At 38.2% G+C, this 27,459-nt stretch overlaps 1 protein-coding gene across 3 annotated transcripts in view; it reads left to right on the top strand.

Moving 5' to 3' along the window:
* Positions 1 to 522: 522 nt before the first annotated feature.
* The window catches only part of KIF14 (kinesin family member 14), a 58,136-nt gene continuing 31,199 nt past the window's right edge, over positions 523 to 27,459 (top strand). The window contains exons 1-16 of one of the 3 annotated variants that reach the window (XM_081824961.1): positions 523 to 858; positions 3,147 to 4,411; positions 6,111 to 6,365; positions 7,005 to 7,092; positions 8,715 to 8,813; positions 11,020 to 11,072; positions 11,865 to 11,895; positions 12,557 to 12,664; positions 13,807 to 13,923; positions 14,385 to 14,500; positions 16,125 to 16,297; positions 17,601 to 17,748; positions 18,013 to 18,076; positions 20,491 to 20,675; positions 24,240 to 24,342; positions 25,283 to 25,443. In XM_081824961.1, coding sequence (XP_081681087.1) covers positions 3,261 to 4,411; positions 6,111 to 6,365; positions 7,005 to 7,092; positions 8,715 to 8,813; positions 11,020 to 11,072; positions 11,865 to 11,895; positions 12,557 to 12,664; positions 13,807 to 13,923; positions 14,385 to 14,500; positions 16,125 to 16,297; positions 17,601 to 17,748; positions 18,013 to 18,076; positions 20,491 to 20,675; positions 24,240 to 24,342; positions 25,283 to 25,443 — 2,852 coding nt within the window. In that variant the 5' untranslated portion in view covers positions 523 to 858; positions 3,147 to 3,260. The other 2 variants (XM_081824963.1, XM_081824962.1) reach the window with 2 other exon arrangements.

Here is a 27,459-nt window from a genome sequence, read left to right as displayed (position 1 = left end):
GACACTCTTCTTATTTAAAATTCATCTTAGCGGGGCGTCTGAGTGGCTCCGTCGTTAAGCGTCTGCCTTGGGCTCAGAGGGTCACGATCCCAGGGTCCTGGGATCCAGTCCCATATCACGCTCCCTGCTCCGCGGGAAGCCTGCTCTCCCTCTCCCACTCCCGCTGCTTGTGTTCCTGCTCTCGCTATCTCTGGCTCTGTCAAACAAACAAACAAACAAATAAATAAATAAATAAATAAATAAATAAAATCTTTAAAAAAATAAAAATAAAAATTCATCTTAGCGGCTGCTCTGTTCCGACTCAGAATCCAGCCCCTTCCAAGGGTCGGATTTAAAAGGGCCCAAGCTCCACGACTTAGCGGATCCCGGGGAGGGGCGGGCCCCGTTGCCTAGGAGATGCGGGGCGGGTCTGGGGTTTAGAATCTTTGCTACCCAATGACCGGCACTTCCTGGGGGCGGGAGGAGGCGAGGGCGCGGCGCTCGACGCGGCGTCCAGCAGCCAATCAGAAAGCAGGGCGCCCATTCAAATTGCGGCCTCAGAGGGAGCCGGCGGTGGAGGTTGTGAGTGGTGTGGGCATCTTCCAGGAGGTCTTCGAGAGTGGGGAACCCTGCAGAGGGGCGAAGAATCTGTGCTGTGGGGGCGTGCGGGCGGCTTTTTTACCGGCGACCGCTGAGGTGCGAGCGGAGGCCTTAGCGCGGGGTCCCCCACCGGCCCCGAAATCCCGGTTGGCGGCGAAGGGGTCCCCGGAGAACGCGCGCGGGCGGCGCCTCTGCGGGGACTGGGCAGCTGGACTTCAGGGCCCCTCGGCCCTCAGCCTCACCCACTGAAAGGCTCGCCCAGTCGTTTGGCATTAAGAGGTACACTCGCCGTCCCAGCCCTCGGAGTGACTAGCTGAGAACCCATCCACGGGGATCTTTTGGTTCTGGTTGTGACTTAATTTCCTTCTTTCTATTCATTTCACTCCTCTTTAAACTCCGGTAGCGAAACTTCCCAAACAAAAAGCCCTATCTATTTGTGTAAGTAGCAAATAGTTTTTAGCTGCGGTAGAATTTCCAGAATCTTTTCTTGCCTTTAAATTTATTTCCGTAATGGGAACATTCTATATTTTTAGTTAAAAGGTTGAGGGCAGGTGCTTATATCCTGACGATTTTTTTTTTCTTTTTTTGGGGGTGGTGGTGGTAATGATTATTACTTATTTAGAACTTTAAATTACTTAAAAGTTAACTTCTATTACATTCCTGCATAGCAGTATCTATGGAATAGTTTGAGCAAGTGTCATTTTACAAGTTAGAACCAGGCATGCAAATTTAAAGACTTGTTTACATCAATATTACCAGTTTGGTGCAGAGTTGACTAGAAGCCAGACCTTTTAGCTGTCACTGCTGTTCTTTTTCTTTTAAACCATTAATGCTGGATAGATATTGTTGACATATTTATATACACACCTGTCTACTTTGTTGTCTAACTGCTAGAGGGCAAGCTGTCTACTTATCTAATCTTGCATAATTTTTCTCAACAGAAGCAATTAATTTACTTATTGTAGTTATTGTCTATGGTATTTATTTGGGAATACTCTGTTTTGTGACCCCTCTCAAACTAATCTCCATGAGGCATTCCTGTATTTAACATACATTCAACAGGTATTACCAAATGCTTTATCCAGTCTTTGATTTAGGTGCCAGGGTTTCTGTTAGTCCCTCTCCTAATCTGCAAACAGGGAGTACTAAATAAAAATCTTTGCTGACATGCACATTCCTCCTCCCCGCCCTTCCTCCCCCTCTTTTCCTTACTGTGTTAAAATATACATAACATGTATTATCTTATCTGTTTTTACATATACATTTTAAAGTGTATATCCTTAAATACATTCACATTGTTGTGCAGACATTACTACCATCCATCCCCATAATCCTTTGTCATCTTGTAAATCTGAAACTCTGTACTTATTAAACAATAACTCCTCATTTTCCCCTGGCCTCAGCCCCTGGCAACCACCATTATACTTTCTGTCTTTATGATTTTAACTACTCCAAGTACCTCATATGAGTGGAATCATACAATATTTGTCTTTTTGTGACTGACTTATTTCACTTAGCATTATGTCTTCAAGATTCATCCATGTTGTAGCATATTGCAGAATTTCTTTATAAGGCTGCATAATATTTCATGGTATGTAAATACCACATTTTGGTAAGCCATTCATCAGTCCACGGACACTTGGGTTGCTTCCATGTTTTAGCTATAGCGAATAATGCTGCTATGAACATGAGCGTACAATGGTCTCTTCAAGACCCTGCTTTTAGGGCGCCTGGGTGGCTCAGTCGGTTAAGCGACTGCCTTCGGCTCAGGTCATGATCCTGGAGTCCCTGGATCGAGTCCCGCATCAGGCTCCCTGCTCGGCAGGGAGTCTGCTTCTCCCTCCGACCCTCCCCCCTTTCATGCTCTCTCTCTCTCAGTCTCTCTCTCTCAAATAAATAAATAAAATCTTTAAAAAAAAAAAAGACCCTGCTTTTAATTCTTTTGGTTAGATAATCCAGAAGTAGAATTTCTAGGTCATATGGTAATTCTATTTTTAGTGTTTTTGAGGAACTTCCATATATTTTCCGCCAGTAGTGCTCAAGGGTACCAATTTCTCCACGTCCTCGCCAATACTTGCTTTTTTGTTAGTAGCCATCGTAATGGGTGTGATGTGGTATCTCACTGTAGTTTTGATTTGCATTTCCCTAATGATTAGTGATGTTGAGCATCTTCTTATGTGCTTATTGGCCATTCGAATATCTTCTTTGACATGCACTGTTTATATCTTTTAAGTCACTTGGCCTCTTCGTCCTGATATAATGGAAATCTGTGTATTCCTTCTAGACTAAGAAAATGGGAACAGGGTCTTGTCTTTGAAATCCATAGTATCTATCAGAGGGCCTGGCACATAATAGGGACTCAGTAAATATTTGTTGCATAATTATTATAAGCTCTTTGAAGGCAGAGATTTGTCTGAAGCTGCTTGGGAACAGTATCTGAGGAGGAGATTGTGGTTTATTCTAACGTATTCATTTCTCTGGGAAGTTACTTTCACAATGGAAGGTTCTCATATTTTTTAATGCCTGTTGAGTGTCTTACAATATAATTTTTTTTTTTTTTTTTACAGTTTAGCAGATAATTGGAAACTGATACATAAGATATGGCTGGAAGTCAAATGAACGTCTAAAGAAGAGCTTCGGTTCTTCACCAACATTCTTTTTTAAAACAACTTGCTGCGACAATGTCAGTATACACCGCACATAATAGAAATAACAGGGATATCCTTGGTATACCTTCTTCCCAAAAGAGTTCATCACTGAATGTCCTCACCCATAGTAGCAGACGTAAGCTGCATTTGAATTCGGGTATGTCAGAATGTGAAAATGATGATCCATTATTGAGATCTGCAAATAAAATCAGAGACATAAATAGTACTTATGTGATTTCTGCCTGTAAAAAAACAGGAGAGGTACCTCTTACCCCTGACCCTGCTGGTAGATTGGCACTTCAGAGAAGAGTTACAAGGAACAAAGAATCATCTTTGCGTGGCAGTGAGTTGGGGGACTCAACTGAAAAAACTGCAGAAACACGTCTTACGTTACAACGTCGTGCTAAAACAGAATCTGTGGAAAAGTGGAAAACAGCTCAAACAGAATCTGTGGAAAAGTGGAAAACAGCTCAAACAGATTGTGTGAAAAAGTGGAAAACAACACAGAATGTGGGAAGCCCAACAGAAAATGATTGTGCTTCCCTGGAAATGAGGAGAAAGGTAACAATTGTAAATAATGGTAAAGACTCTTCCGTTGCATCTTTTGGACCTTTAGCCAAAGACCGAAAAGACATTGAAATGATGGCTGATGAAAAACACAAAGAAACGTTTTCTGCCCTCCTTGAGGCAAATGAACATGTCACACTTCAATACTTAAGTAATAGAGCACCCACTGATTGCCAGAGTCAGACTAAAGTTGTTCCATCCGGACACTTGGCAACAAAGCCTCTTCAGAGCAAGTTGAACATCAAAGTGCCAGGAACAGGAAACTTGCATCATAGAAGTATTGGGAAGGATATAGCAAAAAATTCAAATAAATTTGGAAGCTTAGAAAAAAGAACACCTACAAAGTACATTGTAGGACACAAATGGACACCAAAGTGTGGCACGCCACAGCTTTCGAGCCCAGCTGCATCGATACTGAAAAATAGGGTGCCTAGCCTCCAAGTTAAACAAAAGCCAAGAAGTTCTCTTCTAGCAAATGAAAAGGAAAGGTCACAAGAAAATACACTCCTTCTTGAAGAGGAAACAACAGGTCGGAACACCTCGATAGAAACAGACCCCTTAAAAGTAGAGAACAGTCAAGTGACAGTGGCAATACGTGTGAGGCCTTTCAGCAAGAGGTATGTTACACCTTTTAAAATCTAAGGCCAAACTACTGACATGTGATGTGTCTAATTCCACTGTGCCTTTGGAAAGTGAGTGCATTCATGCATCTTCAAGCTTGGTGGTGGCATTTCTATGTAGGGAGAAATTTTAGGTTTAGTTGTAGAACCCTCATTATTTTTGATGATTGGGTGTAAAATTAAAACATTGAAATCACCATCTTTTGCAAATGTAAATTTCTTTAGATCTGCTGCTTTGAAAACGTCAGAATGACTTAAGTCTATAATGCAGTCTGCTTTCAAATCTGCAATGTATGGCGGGCTCCTCTGTGTTTCCCTTAAAAAGAGCACTTGTTAGGTCCCTTATTCCCCAAAGAGGTCCTTCCAAAACTCCATCCAGCGTAGTATCATCCTCGTTGTCATCACTGATATATAGTAGTTATAAATGCAGTGCTTTATTAGATTTGATGTTGATGGTAAAAAATCTCTCTCCAAAGTGATTGTGGGTGAGATAGTCACAGATTACAGGTAGGGCTGAGAAAGATGGACATGACAAAATGTGAATGTGGCATCTAATTATTTTTGAATGTTTTGTGGGGTGACTGCGAAAAAAATTCAGAGTTAGTAGTTGTTAACTCTGTTGTATATCTAAGCAAGATGTGAGAGTATATGGTGACTGCTGCCATGGGGGAAGGAACCCTTAGTTTAAACCTAAAGGGTCAGTAAAGGTAAGTTATACAGTGCTTTAAAGGCTGTTCGTGAAGATGTGGGGTTAGTGATAAGTGAGAGAACTGAGGGTGAGTTGGCTGGAGAGCATGGGGAAACCTCAAAGACAGGCCTCAAGGATCATGATAGGGCAAGAGGCAACAGAAAGAACAGAGCTGGTAGGAATAAACCCCACGATGGATGACTACCCTGAAGAGAACTTAGAAAGGAACCAAGTACCTGAGTTCAGACTCATCAGACAAGCCATGCAAACTGGGCTGATAACAGGGGTGGTGGGGCACTTGTCACATTGAAGAGGCAGGTGGATTCCAGAATAAATTCTGATCTAAAACAGAGTTGGGGGCAAAAAGGGATATCTGGGCCAGACAAGGTGATAATATTTTTCTGCAGATGTAAAGTAAGTGAAAGATTTCTACCTAAGTCTGAGCTGGAAGAAGGATGCACATGAAAATCCATGACTTTAAGGGAGAAAATCTAACGGAGGGACCTTTGGATTAACAGTAACAGTAGGCAGTAGCCCAAAGAGATTTATGATTGAGACTTATATTTAACTGAGTTTGTTGAAATTATATTTGCATTTCATGTCAGGTTTATATAGATCTGCACCTCTGAAACATCTTTAAAATATATTAAAAAGTTTCCAGATTTGGACTGAAGAGTATAGGTAGATTATAGTAGGTGGGATGGACGAAGGGAGAGCTCAAGAGAAAAAGGAAGATGGAAAATCCTGTAAAAGTAGGATGATTTTTCAGACAACAGATCTGGGACTCCATTTTCCCTTTAAGTGGTGGCACTGGAGCTGTAGGAAATCTATATTTGGAAACCCACTATAATTGCGTTAGCTGGTCTACATTTTCCACATAAAACTAAATTATCTTGCTCTGGAGGAATGTTGTATTTAACTAGTTTTGAGGTTCTTATTATATTCTATGGAATAATACTCAAAATAATCACGGTAACTTTATATTTTTCTCTGTGCTTCTTTGTGAAGAGAGAAGGTTGAAAAAGCATCCCAGGTGGTCTTCATGAATGGGGAAGAAATAGCTGTGGAACATCCTGACATGAAACAAGTTTATAATTTTATTTATGATGTTGCATTCTGGTCTTTTGATGAATGCCATCCCAACTATGCTAGCCAGATGACTGTTTATGAGACGCTAGCGGTACCCCTCCTAGAGCGTGCCTTTGAAGGCTACAATACCTGTCTCTTCGCTTATGGTCAGACCGGCTCTGGAAAATCATATACGTAAGTGTTATTCCAAGTACAGTTATTGAGAATGTTTCAGTCTTTGGTGAGAAACAATGTAGTTTTGATAGAAAGAATGTAGTTTTGAAACCACACAGATCTGGGCTCAAATCTCATCCATTTTATATACTGGTTCTGTGCAAACTTGGGCACGTTACTTAACCTCTGAGCTTCAGCTTATGCAAGAGATACTGTTTACTTTGTAAGTGTCATTGGCGCATTTTACTGTACATAATATGTCTTGTGTAAACCCAAGCCTGGAGAGGTTATTTTGTAAATATTATTGTGAGAATTAAAAGTAGTCATCTAATAAATGGTATATATATATTAAAGGCTCTGCTTGTACTTTCTCACAACTCTCTGAATTAGATACCTCTTATTTATTCCCATTTTATAGAAGAGGAAATTGAGGTTTACTGGGGTTAAGTATCTTGTTTGAGGTCACAGAGCTAATAAGTGGTGAGATCAAGATTTGAACTCAGGAAGATCCGACTTCAGAGCCTAGGTTATTAGATATTAATAACACAGTTTAATTAGCTTGCTTCCCATTCACTCCCCCAACCCATTTCACCAAAGAGAATTTTAAAAAAACTAGTTTTATCAACCCCCCACCCCTGCCATTCATTATGTATTTTCCAGGATGATGGGACTTAGTGAAGAACCAGGAATAATTCCAAGGTTTTGTGAAGATCTTTTTGCTCAAGTAGCCAAAAAACAAACTCAAGAGGTATGTTCTCATCTGTAAGCCTTCATATTAGATTAGGAAACAGTCAAATTAAAATCAGAGTCAACACCACTAAGGAAATAATGGAAGATGTAATTTTAAGTTCTAGGTCATGCTCCTGTGGAACAGTGGTATGGAGGAGAGGTTGGAGATTCAAAATTGCAGAATAAATTCTCCTTGTTGGGCAGTGATAGAAGGATCATCTCTTCTGTCTTCTCTAGCTTTTTCGGCTTTATTACTTTTATGTATGTGTAGTGGCTTATAATGCGGAAGTTATGTCCCGTACATGTTTGTAGTCAGGTGGGTACACAGACTTAACTAAGGACAGTAGACATAAACTTCAGAACAACATGAAGCAGAGAGTAGTGAAGCTGAAGTTTGAGCCCAGATTCAGCTTCGAAAGCCATGCTCTTTACGCTGCCCTACACCTGAAAAGTCTGTACTGGCTTCCCATTTCTCTTATTCCTTCGTACATGCAGCCAGTATTTACTGGGCACCCGCTGTTTGCCCAGCAGTAGATCACTTTTCCCCAAATTTGCTTGATCATAAGAATTACCAGAAATGTGTCGGGGCAGTTTTTCGTGTGTGTGTTTGATTGTGTGTGTGTGTGTGTGTGTGTGTATGTATACATTTGCGAAAAAAAAATCTCTCCTGGAGATTCTGATTTAGTTGATCTGGGCTACAGCTGGGAATTTATAGTTTCCGTACTTTCCCCCTAGTGATTCTTATGATAAGGGAAATTGGGGAAATACTGTGCAAGATTTGGGAATATGGAATTAAAAGACCCAGTCCCTGTCGTTAGGAGAGTATAATGGAGGAATGAATCAGTAAATAGCCAAGTACAATCAACTTACTGCTAAATAAATTAAAATAAATACTATGATAGAGTAAGAACAGTGCGCTTTGAGAATATATAAGATTAGAGGGAGCCAGGTTTTCTTAGATGAGGGACAACTGAGCTTATTTTTGAAGGAAACATAGCAGTTATTAGCTTGGTGAAGAGGCGGAAGACATTCTAGGCAGTGGGAGCAGCATGTGCAAAGCTTTGAAAGCAAGAATGTAGGGAGCCTTTGGGAATCTATAAATTGTTTACTTTGCTTTAAGCATGGAATTTGAGAGTGGAGGGTGACAAAAGATGAAACCAGAGAGGCAGGCAGAACTCAGCTTGTGAAGGACTTTATGACACCCTGCTTCCAGGAATCTAGAAAGCTATGGAAGGATTTTAAGCAGGGAAGTCAAGTGATCATCTTTGCTCTTTAAAAAAAAATATAGCTCTGGCTGCAGTGTGGAGAATGGATTGAAAGGAAGTAGAACTGGATGCAAAGAGACCAGTTGTGGGACTTGTAAACTGTGTAAGGAAGGTATGACAAGGGGCTAGACTAGGGTAGTGACTGCACGGTTGAACATTTGAGAGATCTTAGTAAGTAGAACTTATCTTCTTTGGAGAAATGTCTGTTCAAGTCCTTCGCCCGTTTTTAAATTGGGTTGTTTGTTTTTTTTTGCTGTTGAGTTGTAACAGTCCTTTATATATTCTGGATCCTAGAACCTTATCAGATATATAATTTGCAAAAAATGCAAGGATTTTTAAAATAAGTTGCATGCTGTGTTTCTATTCCTCCTACTAGGTCAGCTACCACCTTGAAATGAGCTTTTTTGAAGTATATAATGAAAAAATTCATGACCTTCTGGTTTGTAAAGGCGAAAACGGGCAGAGAAAGCAACCAGTAAGATTAAAACAACTTATGATTTGTTTTTAATTTGTTTTTATAAATGCATATAGTTATACTAGTTCTCAAGATGATCTATATGGCTTGCAATTTTACTAAAATTGCTATTAGGGGCACCTGAGTGGCTCAGCCACATAAGCGTCTGCCTTCGGCTCGGATCGTGATCTCGGGGTCCTGGGATCGAGTTCCGCATCAGGCTCTCTGCTCAGTGGGGAGTCTGCTTCTTACTCTCCCTCTGTGCTCTCCCTCTCTCTCTGAAATAAATCCTTATTTATTTGACAGAGAGAGCACGCACAAGCAGGGGAGCAGAAGAGGGAGAAGCAGATTCCCCACTGAGCAGGTATCCCAATGCGAGGCTCAATCCCAGGACCCTGGGATCATGACCTGAGCCGAAGGCAGTTGCTTAACCATCTGAGCCACCCAGGCACCCCAATAAATAAAATCTTTAAAAAAAATAAATAAAATTGCTATTATATGATAGCAAATGCTTGGGATCTACAGTCTAAATGAGTAAATAAATAGTAAATAAGCTAAACATTATTGTTAGTGGAAATTAAATTAATTATTAAATTTAGCCTCTTTTAAATCAAATATTGTATCAAAATTAAAGATAAAATATTTGTTTCAAGATTTAGTTGGACCACTTAAACACTAAATCCCTAAAGCCAAAAAGCAGTAGAAGTTTAAAAATTGTATTGTTATTATAGAATATGTATCTTAATAGATTATTTAGTAAATTGGTATCTTGTACATAATATTTTCTGTGAAATAGGAAGTTCCACAAATACATAATCATTTTTTTTTTAAGATTTTATTTATTTATTTGACAGAAAGACAGCGTGAGAGGGAACACAAGCAGGCGGAGTGGGATAGGGACAAGCAGGCTTCCTGCTGAGCAGGGAGCCCGATGTGGGGCTCGATCCCAGGACCCTGGGATCATGCCCCAAGCCGGAGGCAGATGCTTAACCGACCGAGCCACCCAGGTGCCCCTACATAATCTTTTTTAAAAACTGCTATCAAAATGTAAAATCTTGGGGGCACCTGGGTGGCTCAGTTGGTTAAGCCTCCGACTCTTGATTTTGATTCAGGTCATGATCTCATGGTTGTGGGATTGAGCCCTTCATCAGGCTCCGCACTCAGCGCAGCAGAGAGTCTGCTGGAGATTCTTTCTCTCTCTTTGCATCCCCCCTCCCCGCTGCTTGCATGCTCTCTCTCAAATAAATAGAGTCCTTTCTTTAAAAGGATGTAAAATTTTTAATTTTGAAAAGGACATTGGAGAGCAAGAAACTAAAATCTAAAGAGGTCCCTTGACTTATTCAAAATCATGTGGCTGGGCACCTGGGTGGCTCAGTCATTAAGCATCTGCCTTAGGCTTGGGTCATGATCCCGGGATCCTGGGATCGAGCCCCGTGTCGGGCTCCTTGCTCGGTGGGGAACCTGCTTCTCCCTCTCCCACTTCCCCTGCTTGTGTTCCCTCTCTCGCTGTGTCTCTCTCTGTCAAATAAATAAAATCTTTAAAAAAAGAAAACCAAAAATCACGTGGCTTACTGTTGTAACATCAAGAACCTTAAACCTGGGGGGGGCGCCTGGGTGGCTCAGTCGTTAAGCGTCTGCCTTCGGCTCTGGTCTTGATCCCAGGGTCCTGGGATCGAGCCCCACATCGGGCTCCCTGCTCGGTGGGAAGCCTGCTTCTCCCTCTCCCACTCCCCTGCTTGTGTTCCCTCTCTCGCTGTATCTCTCTCTGTCAAATAAATAGATAAAATCTTAAAAAAAAAAAATTTTTTTTAAACTTGGCATTTTCTTCTTTGACTTAAAAGTGTTTTAAATTTCTAGTTACAAAGTTTAAAACATACAGTGTAAAACTGGAAAAAATTTTAACTGTCTGAAATTTACTGAATATATTTTGGAGAGCTAATATTTAAAAGCCTAGAGATAATGGCTACTGCATGTCTTAAGAATAGGAACTAGTAAGATATTTGATGCTGCGGTGAACTGTGGCATATTGTGAAAAGTTTGTGATCCTGAAGCAGTGTCAATGCTTTACAGATTTGTGTTTGTGAGAACTTTTATATTTATCTCTGGGTCAGGTAAAGGCAAATCTCTTTGCCTTAAACTCCAAATATAGAAGAAAAGATCATTTAAAATTGTGTTTATATGAAATATTTGTTATGCCCTTAATAATGCTAATGTTTGCTTCTGTTAGCTGAGAGTAAGGGAGCATCCTGTCTCTGGACCGTATGTTGAAGCTTTGTCAATGTAAGTGTTTGGCTCAGCAAAAGCAAGGAGGAGAAAAGTAATGAATAGAATGAATGTTGTTCTCATTTGCCTCCCCAACTTTGAAAGCCTGGATACTTATCTAACCTCCTACCCTTAATAGTATTCAATTAATTTTTCCTCTCTTTCCAACTAGAGTGTTAGCTGCTTGTTTTTGTATTTGTTTATATCTTTCACAGCACCTGTAAAGTGCCTGAGTTATACTGTGTGTGAAATATTTGATTTTTCTCCCTTGTATCCCCTTTCCCCATTAAGTTAAGCTCCCTCTCGAGCTGCTTTTTATATCTATTACTTCAAGCTGAAGAGGGGAGAAGGTGCTAAAATGAGTTTAGTGTTGAGAGTGTGAATCATGCTAAGAGTCATTTACTTCATCTTTCAACACTCCAAATGCTTTCTTAAAGGAAAGGGAAAGTGATTAGGTATGGATTTAGCTCCATTCAATAAATCTGGGATTATGTTGAGACCCATACATACTAGCATACCCACCCCTACATATGTCAAGTATATGTTTTGGTCTCATGATTTAGACTTGAATATGTTAAGAGCTAAACTGCTTCATTAATAAAAGACATACTTTTTGGTAAAATTAAAACATTTTCTACCCTTTAAGAATGGAGATAGTGAAAGATTCTGTTGAGACTCAGTATAATCTATGAATTATTCAATTGTGGTCTTCAGAGAGTAATTATGTAATTGAAAGAGTATGATTATTTTATGAGAATAAAAGTGTAATTATCAGTAAAAACAATTTTGTCTTTTTCCTTTTAAAAATAGGAATGTTGTCAGTTCTTACTCTGATATCCAGGTAAGATTGATTATATTTTATCTTCCTTCCATTAGATAGAAAGATCATAATCAGGGGCGCCTGGGTGGCTCAGATGGTTAAGCGTCTGCCTTCAGCTCAGGTCATGATCCCAGGGTCCTGGGATCGAGCCCCGCATCGGGCTCCCTGCTCAGCGGGAAGCCTGCTTCTCCCTCTCCCACTCCCCCTGCTTGTGTTCCCTCTCTCACTGTGTATCTCTCTGTCAAATAAATAAATAAAATCTTTAAAAAAAAAAAAAAAAAAGATCATAATCATAAGTATTCATAAGAATATTTCTCCTTAATTGCTACTTGCATAAATAGAAGGTTAATCTTATTAATTCATTATGAGCTGATTTTGTTTATTAAACTTCAATCAAGGAATTACTCTTCTGAAGTAAAAATAAAAATTGCCTATCATAGCAGCTTAGTGTTATTGAAATAGTCTTTTAGAGGTGTAATTTCCTGATTCAGATATCTGTGATGGAAGCAAAACTGACAATGGGAATACAAATTATTAAATGACAAACATTTATTAATTTCATTTCATAAACAGATTATAAAGTGCGTATATGTTGCCAAACATGCTTAGTTTTGTTGTTTCTTAATTTGTTCCAATAAATTTTAGTTTGCAGTTCTGACCTCCCTCTCTTCTTTCTTGTAAGAGTTGGCTAGAATTGGGAAATAAACAAAGAGCGACTGCTGCTACTGGTATGAATGATAAAAGCTCCCGATCGCATTCAGTTTTCACCCTGGTGATGACCCAGACCAAGGTATTCTTTTTCTTGATTATATTAAGATAATATAAATATATGATAACATAATATATAACATAATTGGATTTTAGTGTACACAGTAACTGAATGACTTTTGGTATATTTGGCAGTATTTTTTTTTTTTTTTTACTGTTTGAAAACTCAATAATATATGATTATTAATTTATTATATCATTGATATTAATATGATAATAACATTAATGTATGATATGTTTTCAATACATGGTAATTGTACAGTATTTGGAAAAACGTATCAGAAAGTCAAAGATTTTTAAAAATTCAGCCATAGGTTCCACTACTCAAAGCCCCTCTAAATATTTTGGTGTATAATATTTTAGTTGTTTTATAATCACATTTAAACAAATTTACAAAATCTTCAATAATTTTATGCTAAATTAAATTAAAATTCTTCACCAAATAATCATTTTTCATAGCTGTATAATATTCCATGGACTACTCCAGTTCCTCTACTGTGGGCCATTTATGTTGCTTTTAAATACCTAGCTCCTTTGGGGTGCCTGGCTGGCTCAGTCTGAAGAACATGTGGTTCTTGATCTTGGGGTCATGAGTTCGAACCCCATGTTAGGTGGTGAGATTACTTAAATAAATTAAATATTTTTATTATTAATAAGTATTAATTGCTCCTCTCATGCTGAGATAAATAACACCTTTGTACACTAAGCTTTTGCTCTATTTATGGTTGTTTCCTTAATATAATTGGGTAGTTGTGAGTTTTTATCTCTTTAAATTTATTTCTTTTATTTTGGCATAATGCAAGCATTGCTCCATGTATTCTTGAATGTTTATTTTTTTATTTTTATTTTTTTAAAGAGTTTATTTATTTATTGGGACAGAGAGAGAGAGAGCACAAGCAGGGGGAGCCTGATGCGGGGCTCGATCCCAGGACCCTGAGATCATGACCTGAGCTGAAGCCAGATGCTTAACCGACTGAGCCACCCAGGCGCCCCTATTCTTGAATGTTTATTATAAATTATAAATGATCACACATTTGTGAAGGGATAGTTTCAAAAATAAATGAGTGGTTTATAATCTTGTATAACTTTCCCTTTCAAGACTTACATCGATAGCAAATCATGGACAAACTTATGACATATTATATTAATGTCCTTTTGCTGCAGACGGAATCTGTGGAAGGGGAGGAACATGATCACAGAATAACGAGTCGGATAAACCTGATAGATCTGGCGGGCAGTGAGCGCTGCTCCACAGCTCGAACTAGTGGAGATCGACTGAAGGTAAATATGAGGCTTTTCTGGGGTGCCTGGCTGGCTCAGTCAGTGGAGCATGTGATTCTTGATCTTGAGGTTGTGAGTTCGAACCGATGCCGGGTGTAGAGATTACTTAAAAGAAAATCTTTTTTTTAAAAAAATGAGGCTTTTCTCATTTTAATAAGACTTATTCCCTAGGGCATTATTTTTAGGAGATTGCAAACTAAATATATTTAACAACAACAAACAAAAACAAAAACTCTATCTGTAGTTTATAGACTGCATTGCTGTGGTTTAAAGAGAGATCTTTACTTTTTCGTTATGTTTACTTTTCAAAGAAAATTAGTAAATTTTGAGTTGTAAGAAAGTTGGTAGTTTATGGAAGAAAATATTTACTCAGTAATCATATAAGGGAAGGAATATATTTTGTGAAATAAATGTATTGCTGAGCAGTTATTTTAAATTAGATGTTTTTATCTTGTGTACAGGAAGGTGTGAGTATTAACAAGTCCTTGCTCACATTGGGAAAGGTTATATCTGCACTTTCTGAACAAGCAAACCGAAAGAGAGTTTTTATTCCTTACCGTGAATCTGTTCTTACATGGCAAGTATCTTTTGAAGTACAAAGAATTGTATAAAATGTACTGAATACTATGGGGAGAAGAACAATAGACTGACTTCATATAGCCTTGGGACAGAGAACAAGTGGTTAGCAGTGTGAATTCTAGAGTCAAACTATGTGGATCTGAATCGTGGCTCTGCATCCTATAAGCTCTGCGACTTCGGTAAATCACTCAATGCTCTAGTCTCTTTCTTCATCTGTAATATGAGGATAATAACAATACCTACCTTTTAGGGTTATAGTGAAGATTAAATAACTACTATAATACTCTTAATACATAGTATGTGCTGTATTAGTGTAAGCAACTAGTACTATACTTAATGTTTTTAGTGCTTAATGTTTGAGCATATATGATACCACCAAACATGTTGCTATGTGTGTAAAGTGAAATTGTTTTGTGTGGCACCCACTGACTAGCATTTAAGTGTTCAATAAGTATTTTTGTTAATGAATATGTTTTCATTAATCAGATACATTACATTCAAATTACATCTGTATAGATTTAATATCCAATTGTGATAAGCTATTAATATATAATTCTCATAAGGACTGCATCTCTACTTGATAGCCCCGATGCGGTGCTCGATCTCAGGACCCTGAGATCATGACCTGAGCCGAAATCAAGAGTCAACGGTTAACCAACTGAGCCACCCAGGCCCTCCCAACCGCTATGTGCTTTATAATTGGTTTATAGGAATGTAGTTGTCACCTGAAAACATTTAAGGAAAAATTTGATTTTTTTCTTGGTGCCTTTTGAAAGCTAGGAAGAGTGAAATTCATTCTGTATTAATAAAGATAGGTGTTTTAGTCTCATTCTATCTTTTTTCCTCTAAAAGAAGGCTTTTGCATATTGTAGAAAACAAAATTTTTGTTTATATGCCCACTCATCCTTTTCAGTATTTATTGAGCACCTGTTTCTAAAGGTTGTGGTAGCACTGGAAATACAAGATGACTAACACACATAGTTTCTTTCCTGAAGTAGCTCACAGTCTAGTCTGGGGAGTGGGAAGTGGTATCTTACTAAATATCTGATGGTTAACCATATTTTAAATCTTTGGTTCAGTTACTGTTTCATGAAACAATATAAAAAGTATAAGGGAAAACAAAATATTCATGAGATCTAAAAATAAGTACAAATACCACAAAAGTTCTGAATGGTGGTGTGCATGGCTGGCTCAGTCCGTAGAGCATGTGACTCTTGATCATGAGTTCAAGCCCCACATTGGGTGTAGAGCTTACTTAAAATAAATAAATAAAAAGTCCTGGGGGCGCCTGGGTGGCTCAGTCGTTAAGCGTCTGCCTTCGGCTCAGGTAATGATTCCAGGGTCCTGGGATCGAGCCCCGCATCGGGCTCCCTGCTTGGCGGGAAGCCTGCTTCTCCCTCTCCCACTCCCCCTGCTTGTGTTCCCCTCTCTCGCTGTGTCTCTCTCTGTCAAATAAATAAAATCTTTAAAAAAAAAAAAAAAAAAAAGTCCTGAATGGTATGTGAGTGAAGAGTATAATACTGTATTATATATCCTATTAATTTGTTTTGTGCTTTCTACATAATTACTGCTATTAGGTTGTTGTAGACACAAAGTCTAATTATAACTTCTTTTCCTTGAAGGCTGTTAAAAGAAAGTCTGGGTGGAAATTCAAAAACTGCAATGATCGCTACCATCAGTCCTGCTGCCAACAACATTGAAGAAACATTAAGCACACTGAGATATGCCAGCCAAGCCCATATGATAGTCAATATCGCCAAAGTAAATGAAGATATGAACGCTAAGTTAATTAGAGGTGAAGATTTTTCTAAACATTTTAATTATTTTGTAACAGTTAAATCTCAAATATTAATTTCAGTCATGAAAGTACGCAATTTAAGAAAATTAAAGATTTTTCTTTCATACCTACTTATAATAGATACTAGTCATCATTCTACAATGACGGTGGAAGAGAGATGGAAGGACGATGGGAAGGAGAATTAGGAAGGGGAAAACAAGCAGAAAAAGACAGAAAATAGAGAGTAGGTAAAGGGGAAATAGCAAGCACAGAAAAATAATCTTACAGACTGAGTCATAGATGTGTGTGGCCTTTTCCTCTAATGACCTTTCCTCCATTGTCATTCTGTTTATCAGCTCTACTCTTGCTTAGTTCATTGATCTAAAGGACAGTGATCTAAAGGCTTGAGTTTTTAGCATAGGCCTAACTTCATTTATGCTCAGTACTACTTTCTGTGTATATCTTGGGAATCACCTGCTTAGGATGGACTTGAGTACCTGCAAGGAACCTTGATTTGAGCAGTTTTCTCTTTGCATATGTGGAACTGCCATCTTTTCATAGTTCTTTGTCCTCTGGCCCTTTTGAGCAGCAGAGGACGAATGGTCTTCAGACAAGCAGGCCAGAGAAGAACGAATTGGTTGTATCATAGTCCATCGTCTCCCTTTTGGAGTCCCCTCTCTTTCACAAATAGGGCTATTTTCATTAAAAATAAGTCTTCTGAACTCCAGCTTGAAAAATCTTTGATTTTTATCCAGCATGTCTTTATAAGTAAGGTTTGCCTTGGGACAATCCTGGTTTATGTCTGCTGCATCAGTGTGATTAATAAGGTGCTTCTCAAAAGTGTCCCACTTTGAACAATACATTATATGGCCATACTACTTATGAGGGGGGAAATTCATAAAGATGGGAGCACTTTTTCAGGTTAAGACTAAGTAGAAATGTATAGGTAATGTAAGTAAAGTAAAATTGATTTCTGTAAATATTCTATTTTATTTAGTAATATTTAAAACTTGAAGGGCGCCTGGGTGGCTCAGTTGGTTAAGCGACTGCCTTCGGCTCAGGTCATGATCCTGGAGTCCCTGGATCGAGTCCCGCATTGGGCTCCCTGCTCAGCAGGGAGTCTGCTTCTCCCTCTGACCCTCCCCCCTCTTATGCTCTCTCTCTCTCTATCTCATTCTCTCTCTCAAATAAATAAATAAACAAAATCTTTAAAAAAAAAATAAATAAATAAAACTTGAAATAAGATTGGAGGATTATGCCTACTGTGGTAATGATTATATATCAAATGTTATTAATCATGCATCTTTTTACAAATATTTAGAATTGAAAGCGGAAATCGAAAAGCTAAAAGCTGCTCAAAGAAACAGTCAAAATATTGACCCTGAAAGATATAGGCTGTGCCGGCAAGAAATAACATCCTTAAGAATGAAACTGCATCAACAGGAGAGAGACATGGCAGAAATGCAAAGGTGGAATATAGTCAATATTTTAGATGTCAATGTGTTGCCTGGAATCATTGGACTGGTGGGGCTGGGATTTGTGGAGAGGGAGGACTTTAGGAGGGATCTGTGGCTCTGTTTTCGTACTTTCTGTATGAATAGAGCAGTCCATCCCCAGACTATCATATTTTAAATATTCCTAAGTGGTTTCTTAATCTTTATTGATTGTCTTTAATTCTCAATCTTATGCATCTGGATATTTTTAACTCTATTATTTTGTTTGTCTTTGGAAAGAGCATGGAAAGAAAAATTTGAACAAGCTGAAAGAAGAAAACTTCAAGAGACAAAGGAGTTACAGGTATCATTTCAACTCTCTAAACTGATTTAAAAATTAAATAAAGATGACAGTAAATATGTAAATCTAATTTCTCAAATACTCCTTGCATACTGACTCTATGCCAAGCAATACCATAAAGAGGAATAGTATAAAGAAGTGTTGAGGTCAAGATTCTAATATACTTAGAGCCCATAGCTATGTTGGAAAGTTAAAATATAAACAAACCGTCTAATTCTATTCACTTTGGTTCAACAAATATTAAATGTTTTTTCTGTGCCAGGCATGGGGGAAGCCAAGGTGAATAAAATGTAGTTTTGGCCCTCAAAGAGCATGTCATCTAAAGGGAGGTTTACAATGTAAATAGATGACTGAAATGCAGTGTGACTTGACTAGGTTGAACCATATGATGCTGCCATTTTTTAGGTAAGAAATGGTTGAACACCGGGAGTCCAGTATGGTTCAACCTAAGGCAATGAAAACCATGTAAAAGGAAGAGAAGCAAGAGACAGGAGGGAGTAATTAACTTTGATGAGGATGGTTATTAAGGAGGACTTCAAAGAGAAAGGGACAACTAAGCGAGATTTTGTTAGGCTACTGAAGTCAAGATTTCTTTTTTTTTTTTTTAAAGATTTTATTTATTTGACAGAGAGAGACACAGCGAGAGAGGGAACACAAGCAGGGGGAGTGGGAGAGGGAGGAGCAGGCTTCCCGGCGAGCAGGGAGCCCGATGCGGGGCTCGATCCCAGGACCCTGGGACCATGACCTGAGCCGAAGGCAGACGCTTAACGACTGAGCCACCCAGGCGCCCCTGAAGTCAAGATTTCTAAGCAAGGAATCCCATGTTCAGAAGCATGAAGGGACAGCACAGCTTGGATGTCCACAGAATTCAGAACTTGTATAGTAATGCTGGTGACAGAGATTGGACTGGAGAGAGATGCAAGATTCAGATCATGACATAGTGAGGAACTTAAATTTAGGTGACTGGGAGCCACTGAAGGGTTTTAAATGGAAAGGAAGTGACATGAGCAGACTTGTGTTTTAAATGTATTCTTCTGGTAATGGTGGATTTGAGGGAGGAAAGACTGATGCTGGCTGGGAAGGTTATTCATCTAGGAGGCTGTTGCCATGGCGAAGGCCAGAGGTGGTGAGAGCTTGAGTAAGGCAGTGGCAGTGGGAATGGCTAGTGGAGGAGTTGGATTCAAAAGAGAGAAAGGAGTTAAAATTGATAGGCTCAGAGGGTGTTTTTGGTTGTGTGTGTATGTTAAGAAAATGGAAAAGTCAAGAATGATGCCCAGGTTTCTGAGATGTGCGCATTGCATTGTGAAATTATGAAGTCATTGTAGTGGTGAAAGAAGCCAGATGACAGTGGGTTGAGGAGTGACTAAGGAGATAGAGCCATACATGTAAACTCTGAAAACCTCTAGTGAGAAGTCGGAGAAAGGGGCGGTGAGATCGTGGGGAAGTTTTGTTTCGTTCATTTTGGTTTTGTTTCTTTAAAGGATGGAAGACACTTAAACTTTTTAATAGGAATCAAAACTCCTTAATGGAATGAGGTTCTAAAAGAGATTGGAGAGCTTGGGTCAAGAGCAAAGGTATTGGCAGTAAAGGAAATATTTCGAATGACTGGTAGGTAGAGTACTATAAGAATTGAGAGGAAGGGAGAATATTCCTTGGGAATGGTGAGTCCAGCCTCACGAAGAGGTGAGATTTGAGTTTTGAAGATTTGGCTTTGAAACCTGGGTAAGATTTTGATAGGTAGAAAAAAGGAAGAGTGCATTCTAGGAAAGGAAAATTGTCTGAGAGTAAAGGTGCAGAAGTTTAAGGTGTGCTCGGAAGAAGGTGTGCGGATCAGATTCATTGGAGGGGCAGTTTGTATACGGTCATACAGAGATAAAATGGGCAGGGCGTGTTATGTTTAGTTTATTGATTTTCAGGCTAAGTGATTTGAGTTTTATCTTGTAGGAAGAGAGAAGTGATTGAAATTGTTTGACCAGGGAGTTGACATTTTGAGAATACCCTTTCAGGAGAATTGATTTGGTGTAGGATGTAAGATGAACTGAAAACGATAAATTGTTGACAGGGCAATCAGGCAGCTGCTGCAGTAGTTCAAGTATGAGGTAATAAGGGTCTGAACTAAGATGAGGGCAGCAAAGATGCAACAAAAGGAACTGATCCATTCTAAAGACCATCAGTAAGAAAAGGCACAGTTTGAGGGTGACGGATTGTGAAGGTCAAAGAAAGGGCAACATAGCTTAAAAGTCTAAGAAGTATGATGGTAACAGTCATAGGGAAATCATGAAAGAGAGATTCTAAGAAACCTTTATTGAGACTTCACATACAGTGATTTTAATGTTTAAGGTAGACCATTTATTTTAGATGGATTTAATAATTTGCTGCTTTTTGTTAAGGTTAATTTATTTTCTGACTTCCACTAGAAAGCAGGAATTACATTTCAAATCGACAACCATTTGCCAAACCTAGTCAATCTCAATGAAGATCCTCAGCTATCAGAGATGCTATTATATATGATAAAAGAAGGAACGACGACAGTTGGAAAGTATAAACCAAACTCAAGCCATGATATTCAGTTATCTGGGGTGCTGATTGCTGATGATCATTGGTATGTTATTCTTCTAAAAATAAAAAGGCTCCTGTTCATTTTTTTTAGTAGGCTTCCATATCTTGATATGTATGGTTTCCTTCACATGAGGCATTCATTTATACTGAGTCTTTGGTATAATCCTTCCAATGCATCTTTTAGCCAAGAAAAACAGACAGTCTGAGTGTTTTGTAAGGAAGATAGGTTAATTACTGTCAATATGAGGTAGAATGTAATGCTCTCTATTTCTGTTTTGGTGTATGTGATCTGTTGGTTGAGGGATCATTTCTTGGAATTATACTCATTGGCAAGAAATTAAACTTCTATCCATCTTATATGGCAGGATTTTTGGTTGGATTGACAAATTTAAAATTTTTTGTTTCATGTGAATTTTGTTCGTATGAATTGAATGATTATATACATATTGTTGGGATGATAGTTTATGCAAACTGCTTTGGCTTCATGTTGTTTTCAAGATTCATTCATTTTGATGTTCTTTTATTTTTACTGCTGTGAAGTATCTTATTGTGTGCATTTATCTACCTTTAAATTATTACAGTCTGTCTCTTGATAGACATTTGGGTTGTTCCTAATTTTTTGCTATCACAATATTGCTATGCATATTCTTATACATATCTCTTGGTACAAATGTGAAGAGTTTCTCTAGAGTGAGTTTCCCAGATGATAAACTGAGATATGAGCCCTTAATGGTTAGCCAGTAGGAACTTAGGAGGCCTTACCTACCAGACTAGTCATGTCTAACTGTGAGCAACCTTTCTATTGACCACAATCTGCTGTATAAATATTACGATTTTCTAATTATGCTATAATAATAATTTTTAAAGTTTGGGAAACACTCTTAAATTATATCTAAAAATACTTGAGATATTAGATTGTAGGGTATATCTTATTCAACTTTACTTAGTAACTTCACATTGTTTTCCAAAATGATTATGAATTTTTACTTCCACACCACTGAGAGTGTCTATTACTCCACATCCATGTCAACACTTGGTACTGGCAGACTTGAATTTATGCCAGTCTAGTGAACATGATATGTTACCTCATTGTGGATTCATTTTGCGTTTCTTTGACTAAAAATCTCTTCATGTATTTATTGGTTATTTTAGTTTGCTCTTCTAGGACTTGCCTGTTCATGTCTTTTGTCCATGTTTCAGTTGGATTGTTTGTTTTTTTCTTAGTAATTTATAAGAGTTCTTTATATATTCTGATTGCCAAGCCTTTGTTTTATTTGTTGCAATAGTCTTTTTTCCATGTGTGGCTTATCTTTTCACTCTCTTTTGGTGCCTTATGATTGATTCAAAGCTCTTTGTTTTATTGTAGTACACAGCCTCAGTCTTTTTCCATTACAACAATTGTGGTCTTGTTTAAGAAATTCTTTCCACATTGAGGTCATAGAGATGTTCTCCTAACTTTTCATTTCTGTTTTTCTTTTTTAAAGATTTTATTTATTTATTAGAGAGAGGGGGAGAGAGAGATTGAGATCACAAGAAGGGGGGGAGGGTAGAGGGAGAAGCAGACTCCCCGCTGAGCAGGGAGCCCGATGTGGGGTTCAATCCCAGGACTCTGGGATCATGACCTGAGCTGAAGGCAGTTGCTTAACTGACTGAGCCACCCAGACGCCCCTCTCCTAACTTTTCTTCTACATGTTTTGAAGTTTTGTTTTCACATTTAAGCCCTTAAGTAGTCTAGAATTTTTTGTTTGGTGTGAAGTAGGGGTCTGAATTCATTTATTTCTCATGTGAATAACCAATTCTGCTAATATCATATATTAAATAGTATATTGCTTCTTTTGTGATCTGAAGTGTTCATATAAAAAATTACCAAAAACAAAGTCTTTTTCTTCTCACTAGTACTCCATAGTCTTAATTATTTGAGCTTTATAATGTCTTTATATCTGGTATGCAAATCTCCTTCTTCTTCAGGTCCTTTTGTTCTTCTATTAGTTAACTGTTTTCTATAACAAATAAGTGTAGTATTATTTACACCAGTGACAAAGATACATAACATGATCCCAAAGTGTTAGGAGTCCAGTAGGGGAGTAGGAAGTCCTCTGCTTGCCTGGCACTCTGCATTTCCCCTTTTAGTACACTTATCACTATTGTCTTACTATACCATGAACTTCATGAGTGTTGGTTTCATGTCCATGTTCATTGCTGAGACCTATCTGGCACATGGGGGCTTAATGAATAAAAGAACTTCAGTACCTATCAATGTAAATTAATGTTATATGGGACTTGCCTTCTTAATGCTTAGAAGTAAAATCCACTTCTTGCTTGAGCCAAAAAGATAAGCTTCTAGCATTTAAGTTGGGCCTTGAAGGATGAGGTAACATTCTTCCTATGTTAGAGAAATGACTCAAAAGAGAGAAGCTGATGTCAAGGCAAATTCAGGGTACTGATATGGATGATTAAGAGTAAGATATGGTTCAGGGACACTCGAGTGGCTCCGTCAGTTAAGCGTCTGCCTTTAGCTCAGGTCATGATCCCAGGGTCCTGGGATCAAGTCCCACATTGGACTCCTTGCTCAGCAGGAAGTCTGCTGCTCCCCTTGCTTGTGCTCACTTGCCCTCTCTCTCTCTCTGACAAATAAATAAATAAAATCTTTAAAAAAAAAAGAGTAAGATGTGGTTCTTATGGGGAAATAATCGTGGATAAAGAATGTTGGTGGTGAAGCCAGATTGTGGAGGTTTCAGGATGCCAGGCCAAGAAATTTTGAAAGACCTAGGAGAGAGAAGGAATCAGAACAAATAGATCCTGTTGAAACCTTTACCTGGTTAAAACAGTGGACTGGTGGGAGGGACATACTGCTGAGGGGTGAGCTATTCCTTCCAGACTCTTTTCTCTAGGTGCTACAACTGAACTGTTATTCTTTAATTATAGATCTTAGAGCCTAATCAACAGCTAGAGGTTTTGGGTTAGGACTCAGCTTTTGCTGCAGTTTTTTCCCTCTCTGTCAAGTTAATCCAAAGATGAATTGGACTTTGGAGTGTCTTTCCTATTCTCCAAATAAAAAGATTCAAAGGAATATGTAACATTTACAGCTGATTTTCCATAGTGTCAGGGTCTAGTTAATTAGATGACTAAGGAGTGTGTTTTTATCTCCATGCTTTTCTTTCTTCTGTATTACCCTACTTTTCATAAAAGGAAAATGTTTGTTTCTTTTCATCTTTAAAACTCATACATAAAACCAGAAATTAGAGAAATAAAACACTTAAAAGTGTTTCATTCATCTGTAACCATTGTCAATATTCTAATGTTTTTTCCTTGAATTTATTTCATTTTATTTTATTTTTGGGGAGAGGGTCGGTATTTTTTTTAAAGTAGTTATGGTTAAAATACATACAATGAAAATTCTTCCCAGCACTGATGGATGGGATTGCTCAGGCTTTTTTGCCAAAACTTCAAAATGTAGTTGGAGCAAAATAAAATAATTTTAAGTTATTTTTGTCACAAATTGATATGAAGCAACACCAAAGGAATAATCCAAGCAGGATTATCTTGTATTGCCTTTTTCTTTTTCATCTGTCCTGTAATTATAACAATGTACTTCTTATCTTAACAGTACTATAAAAAATTTTGATGGAATAGTGAGTATCATCCCAGTTGGAGAAGCAAAGACATATATAAATGGAAAACATATTTTGGAATCCACAGTATTACATCATGTAAGTTAGCCAGTGCTGAAATCTAACAAATTGTTTGACTTTGGGCAAGTAGTTTAATTTATGTGAGTCCCAGTTTTCTCCTCTGTAAGATAAGGTAGTGAACTAGATTAAGGACTTTCCAGTTCTAAAATTCTCTTTTCTATTAATTCATTAATTGCCTTCATTTGTGCAAAGATAAAAGTTAAATCACTATAAACCAGTACCTGAAGAGCTGACTACTGACAGCACCATTATGTGTCCAGAAAAGAGCTGAGCTTTGGAAGTAAGCCCTGGTTATTTGCTATGTGACTTTTGAAAAAAGTTATTTAATTAGGGTGATTGTATATCACTGAAGTCAGGACACTGTTGAGAGCATTTTTAATAATTACATTGGGAGAGGGGCACCTGGCTGGCTCAGTTGGAAGAGCACGTGACTCTTGATCTTGGGGTCCTGAGTTTGAGCCCCATGTTGGGTGTAGAGATTACTTAAATAAATAAAACTTAAAAAAAAATTACATTGAGAGAACAGGCATAAACCAGTCTGTTGCAGGCAAACCAAGACAGTTGGTCACTTCATATATATCCTACCTTTTGGGGGCAGCAGAGGATTAAATGAAATAATCCATCTACAGTTCTTAACACAATGTCTGCAAATTGTAAGCTCAGTGAATGCTTGTTGTTATTATTAAGCTCTGTGCTCTTTAACTTCCTCACTCCTCAAATCGAGATAATAGTACTATCTCACTGGGTTGTTGTGAGACATAAATGAGATCACGTATATGTAAAGTGTTTAACATAGTGATTGACATATAGAAAGTATTTAATAAATGTTAGCTGCTGTGATTTTTATGTTTATTATTACTAATCTTAGACTGTCTTGAATTGCTGAACTTAATTATTTGTCCCATGTAAGTTTTTGGTTCAGACTCACCTCAAGTAGTAAATTTTTTGTGTGCTTTAGGGTGATCGGGTGATTCTTGGTGGAGATCATTATTTTAGATTTAATCATCCAGTAGAAGTCCAGAAAGGAAAAAGACCATCCGGTAGAGATATTCTTATAATCGAGGGTCCAAAAGACTTTGAATTTGCAAAAAATGAGTTGCTCATGGCACAAAGATCACAGTAAGTATTTTTGTTGATATGAAATAGTAAGAACATGAGAGAGGTCTACAAGAGAGAGTTAATCATATTGTGCTAGTCTCTGGCAGTTAATTCTTTGGGTGCTAATTTCTAGTGACATGATCTTTTCTCTTGGTACATTCATTGATTTAGCAGACGTTTATTGAGCAGATATTATGTATCTATCACTATACTAGAAATACAAAGAATACCTGAAATTTAGCTACTATACTGGAGGAATTTATCATCTCATGGGGCTGACACATAGTTGTGACAGGGTGCCATGACAGAGTCCTGCACTGTGTGCAGTTTATGGAGTGAGGGGTGACTCCTAGTCCTGGCCAGGAATCAGCAAAGTTTTCTAGGGGACAAGAAGACATCCCCTGGAATGGGGTCCCCAGAGACCGTTGGAAGTTAGCCAGCGGGATGGGGGAGTGTAACCTTTTTGTTTTCTTTGCCCCATCTTTAGCTCATGCAATATTGTAGGATTTCTGATTTAAGCAGTATCCTTGTAAACTAATAGGTAAAGTATACATAAATAAATACTAAAGCATTAGGACTTTATCTTAAAGGATATGGAATCATTAACGATATTAGGCAGACAAGAGAGAGACCTGACAAAATCACAGTTTTAGAGCTCACCATGACCTAAGTCTGGTAAACCAATTAGAGGCAGAGCAAGTATAGCTTGCAAATGCTGTTCAGAGATTGTTGAAGTAAGAGAAGTACAGTGTGGTTGAGTCAGAGAGAGTATTAAGGAGAAAGAATCAACCACACTTGATGACCAGAGAGGATGAAGGGAGGAGGAATCAGAATGACTAGTATGGACTGGGCTAATCCTACCTTATCTTTTAAAAAGTCTGAACTTGCTTTTGCTCTTTTTAAAAAAAAATTGTGGTACAATATATGTTACATAATATTCACTATTTTAACCATTTTAAAATATACATTTCAAGGGCATTAAGTATATTGACAGTGTGTACAACCATCAAACTATTCATCTCCAGAACTTTTTTCATCATCCCAAACTGAAACTCTGTCCCCATTAAACTGTGACTCCCCGGGCGCCTGGGTGGCTCAGTTGGTTAAGTGACTGCCTTCAGCTCAGGTCATGATCCCACGATCCTGGGATCGAGTCCCGCATCGGGCTCCCTGCTCTGCGGGGAGCCTGCTTCTCCCTCTCCCACTCCCCCTGCTTGTGTTCCCTCTCTCGCTGTGTCTCTCTCTGTCAAATAAATAAATAAAATCTTTAAACAAACAAAAAAAACTGTGACTCCCCATTGTCCCCCTCAACCCCACCCCCTGCCTGTTCCCCCCAGGCCCTGGTCACCACTAGCCTTCTTTCTTTTGATATTCTTTTTTTCAGTGAAATTGGGAATGGAAATTTCTATACAGTGTAGTTGCTAAAACATTGATTTTTTTTTTAATTTTTATTAAAGATTTTATTTATTTATTTGAGAGAGAGAGCGACAGAAATAGCACGAGAGAGGACAAGCAGGAAGGAGAGGGAGAAGAAGGCTCCCCACTGAGCAGGGAGCTCAACGTGGGGCTTGATCCCAGGACCCTGGGATCATGACCTGAGCCAAAGCAGATGCTTAACTGACTGAGCCACCCAGGTGCCCCTAGAGCATTGATTTTATTGAGAAGAAACAAGCTTTTAGTTTTTTATACTCCTTGATGCTTTTCCCTTATCTATTGAAAGATGACAAACCTAATTTAATGTTTTAACTTACCAAAATGTCAAATTATTATAGATGGTTGAAAATATACAATCTATTTTATCAGCTCTCATATCATTTTTAGAGTTATTTCAATGTTTTCCCTAACCTATGACCTAAACATGAATTAAAAGTTATTGATATATGAAATACAATTTTTGTTCTAACCATTGTTAAACATAAAATACCCTTATTTGGGGGCATCTGGGTGGCTTAATTGGTTAAGCGTCCAACTCTTGATTTCAACTCAGGTCATGACCTCAGGGTTATGAGATTGAGCCCCGTTTTGGGCTCTGCCTCA

Source organism: Leptonychotes weddellii, chromosome 6 (genome assembly GCF_054177405.1).
Source record: "Leptonychotes weddellii isolate Sample4059 chromosome 6, ASM5417740v2, whole genome shotgun sequence".
Classification (NCBI taxonomy): Eukaryota; Metazoa; Chordata; class Mammalia; order Carnivora; family Phocidae; genus Leptonychotes; species Leptonychotes weddellii.
Note: the sequence above shows the minus strand (reverse complement) of the source record. Positions and strands in the feature narration are given on the sequence as shown.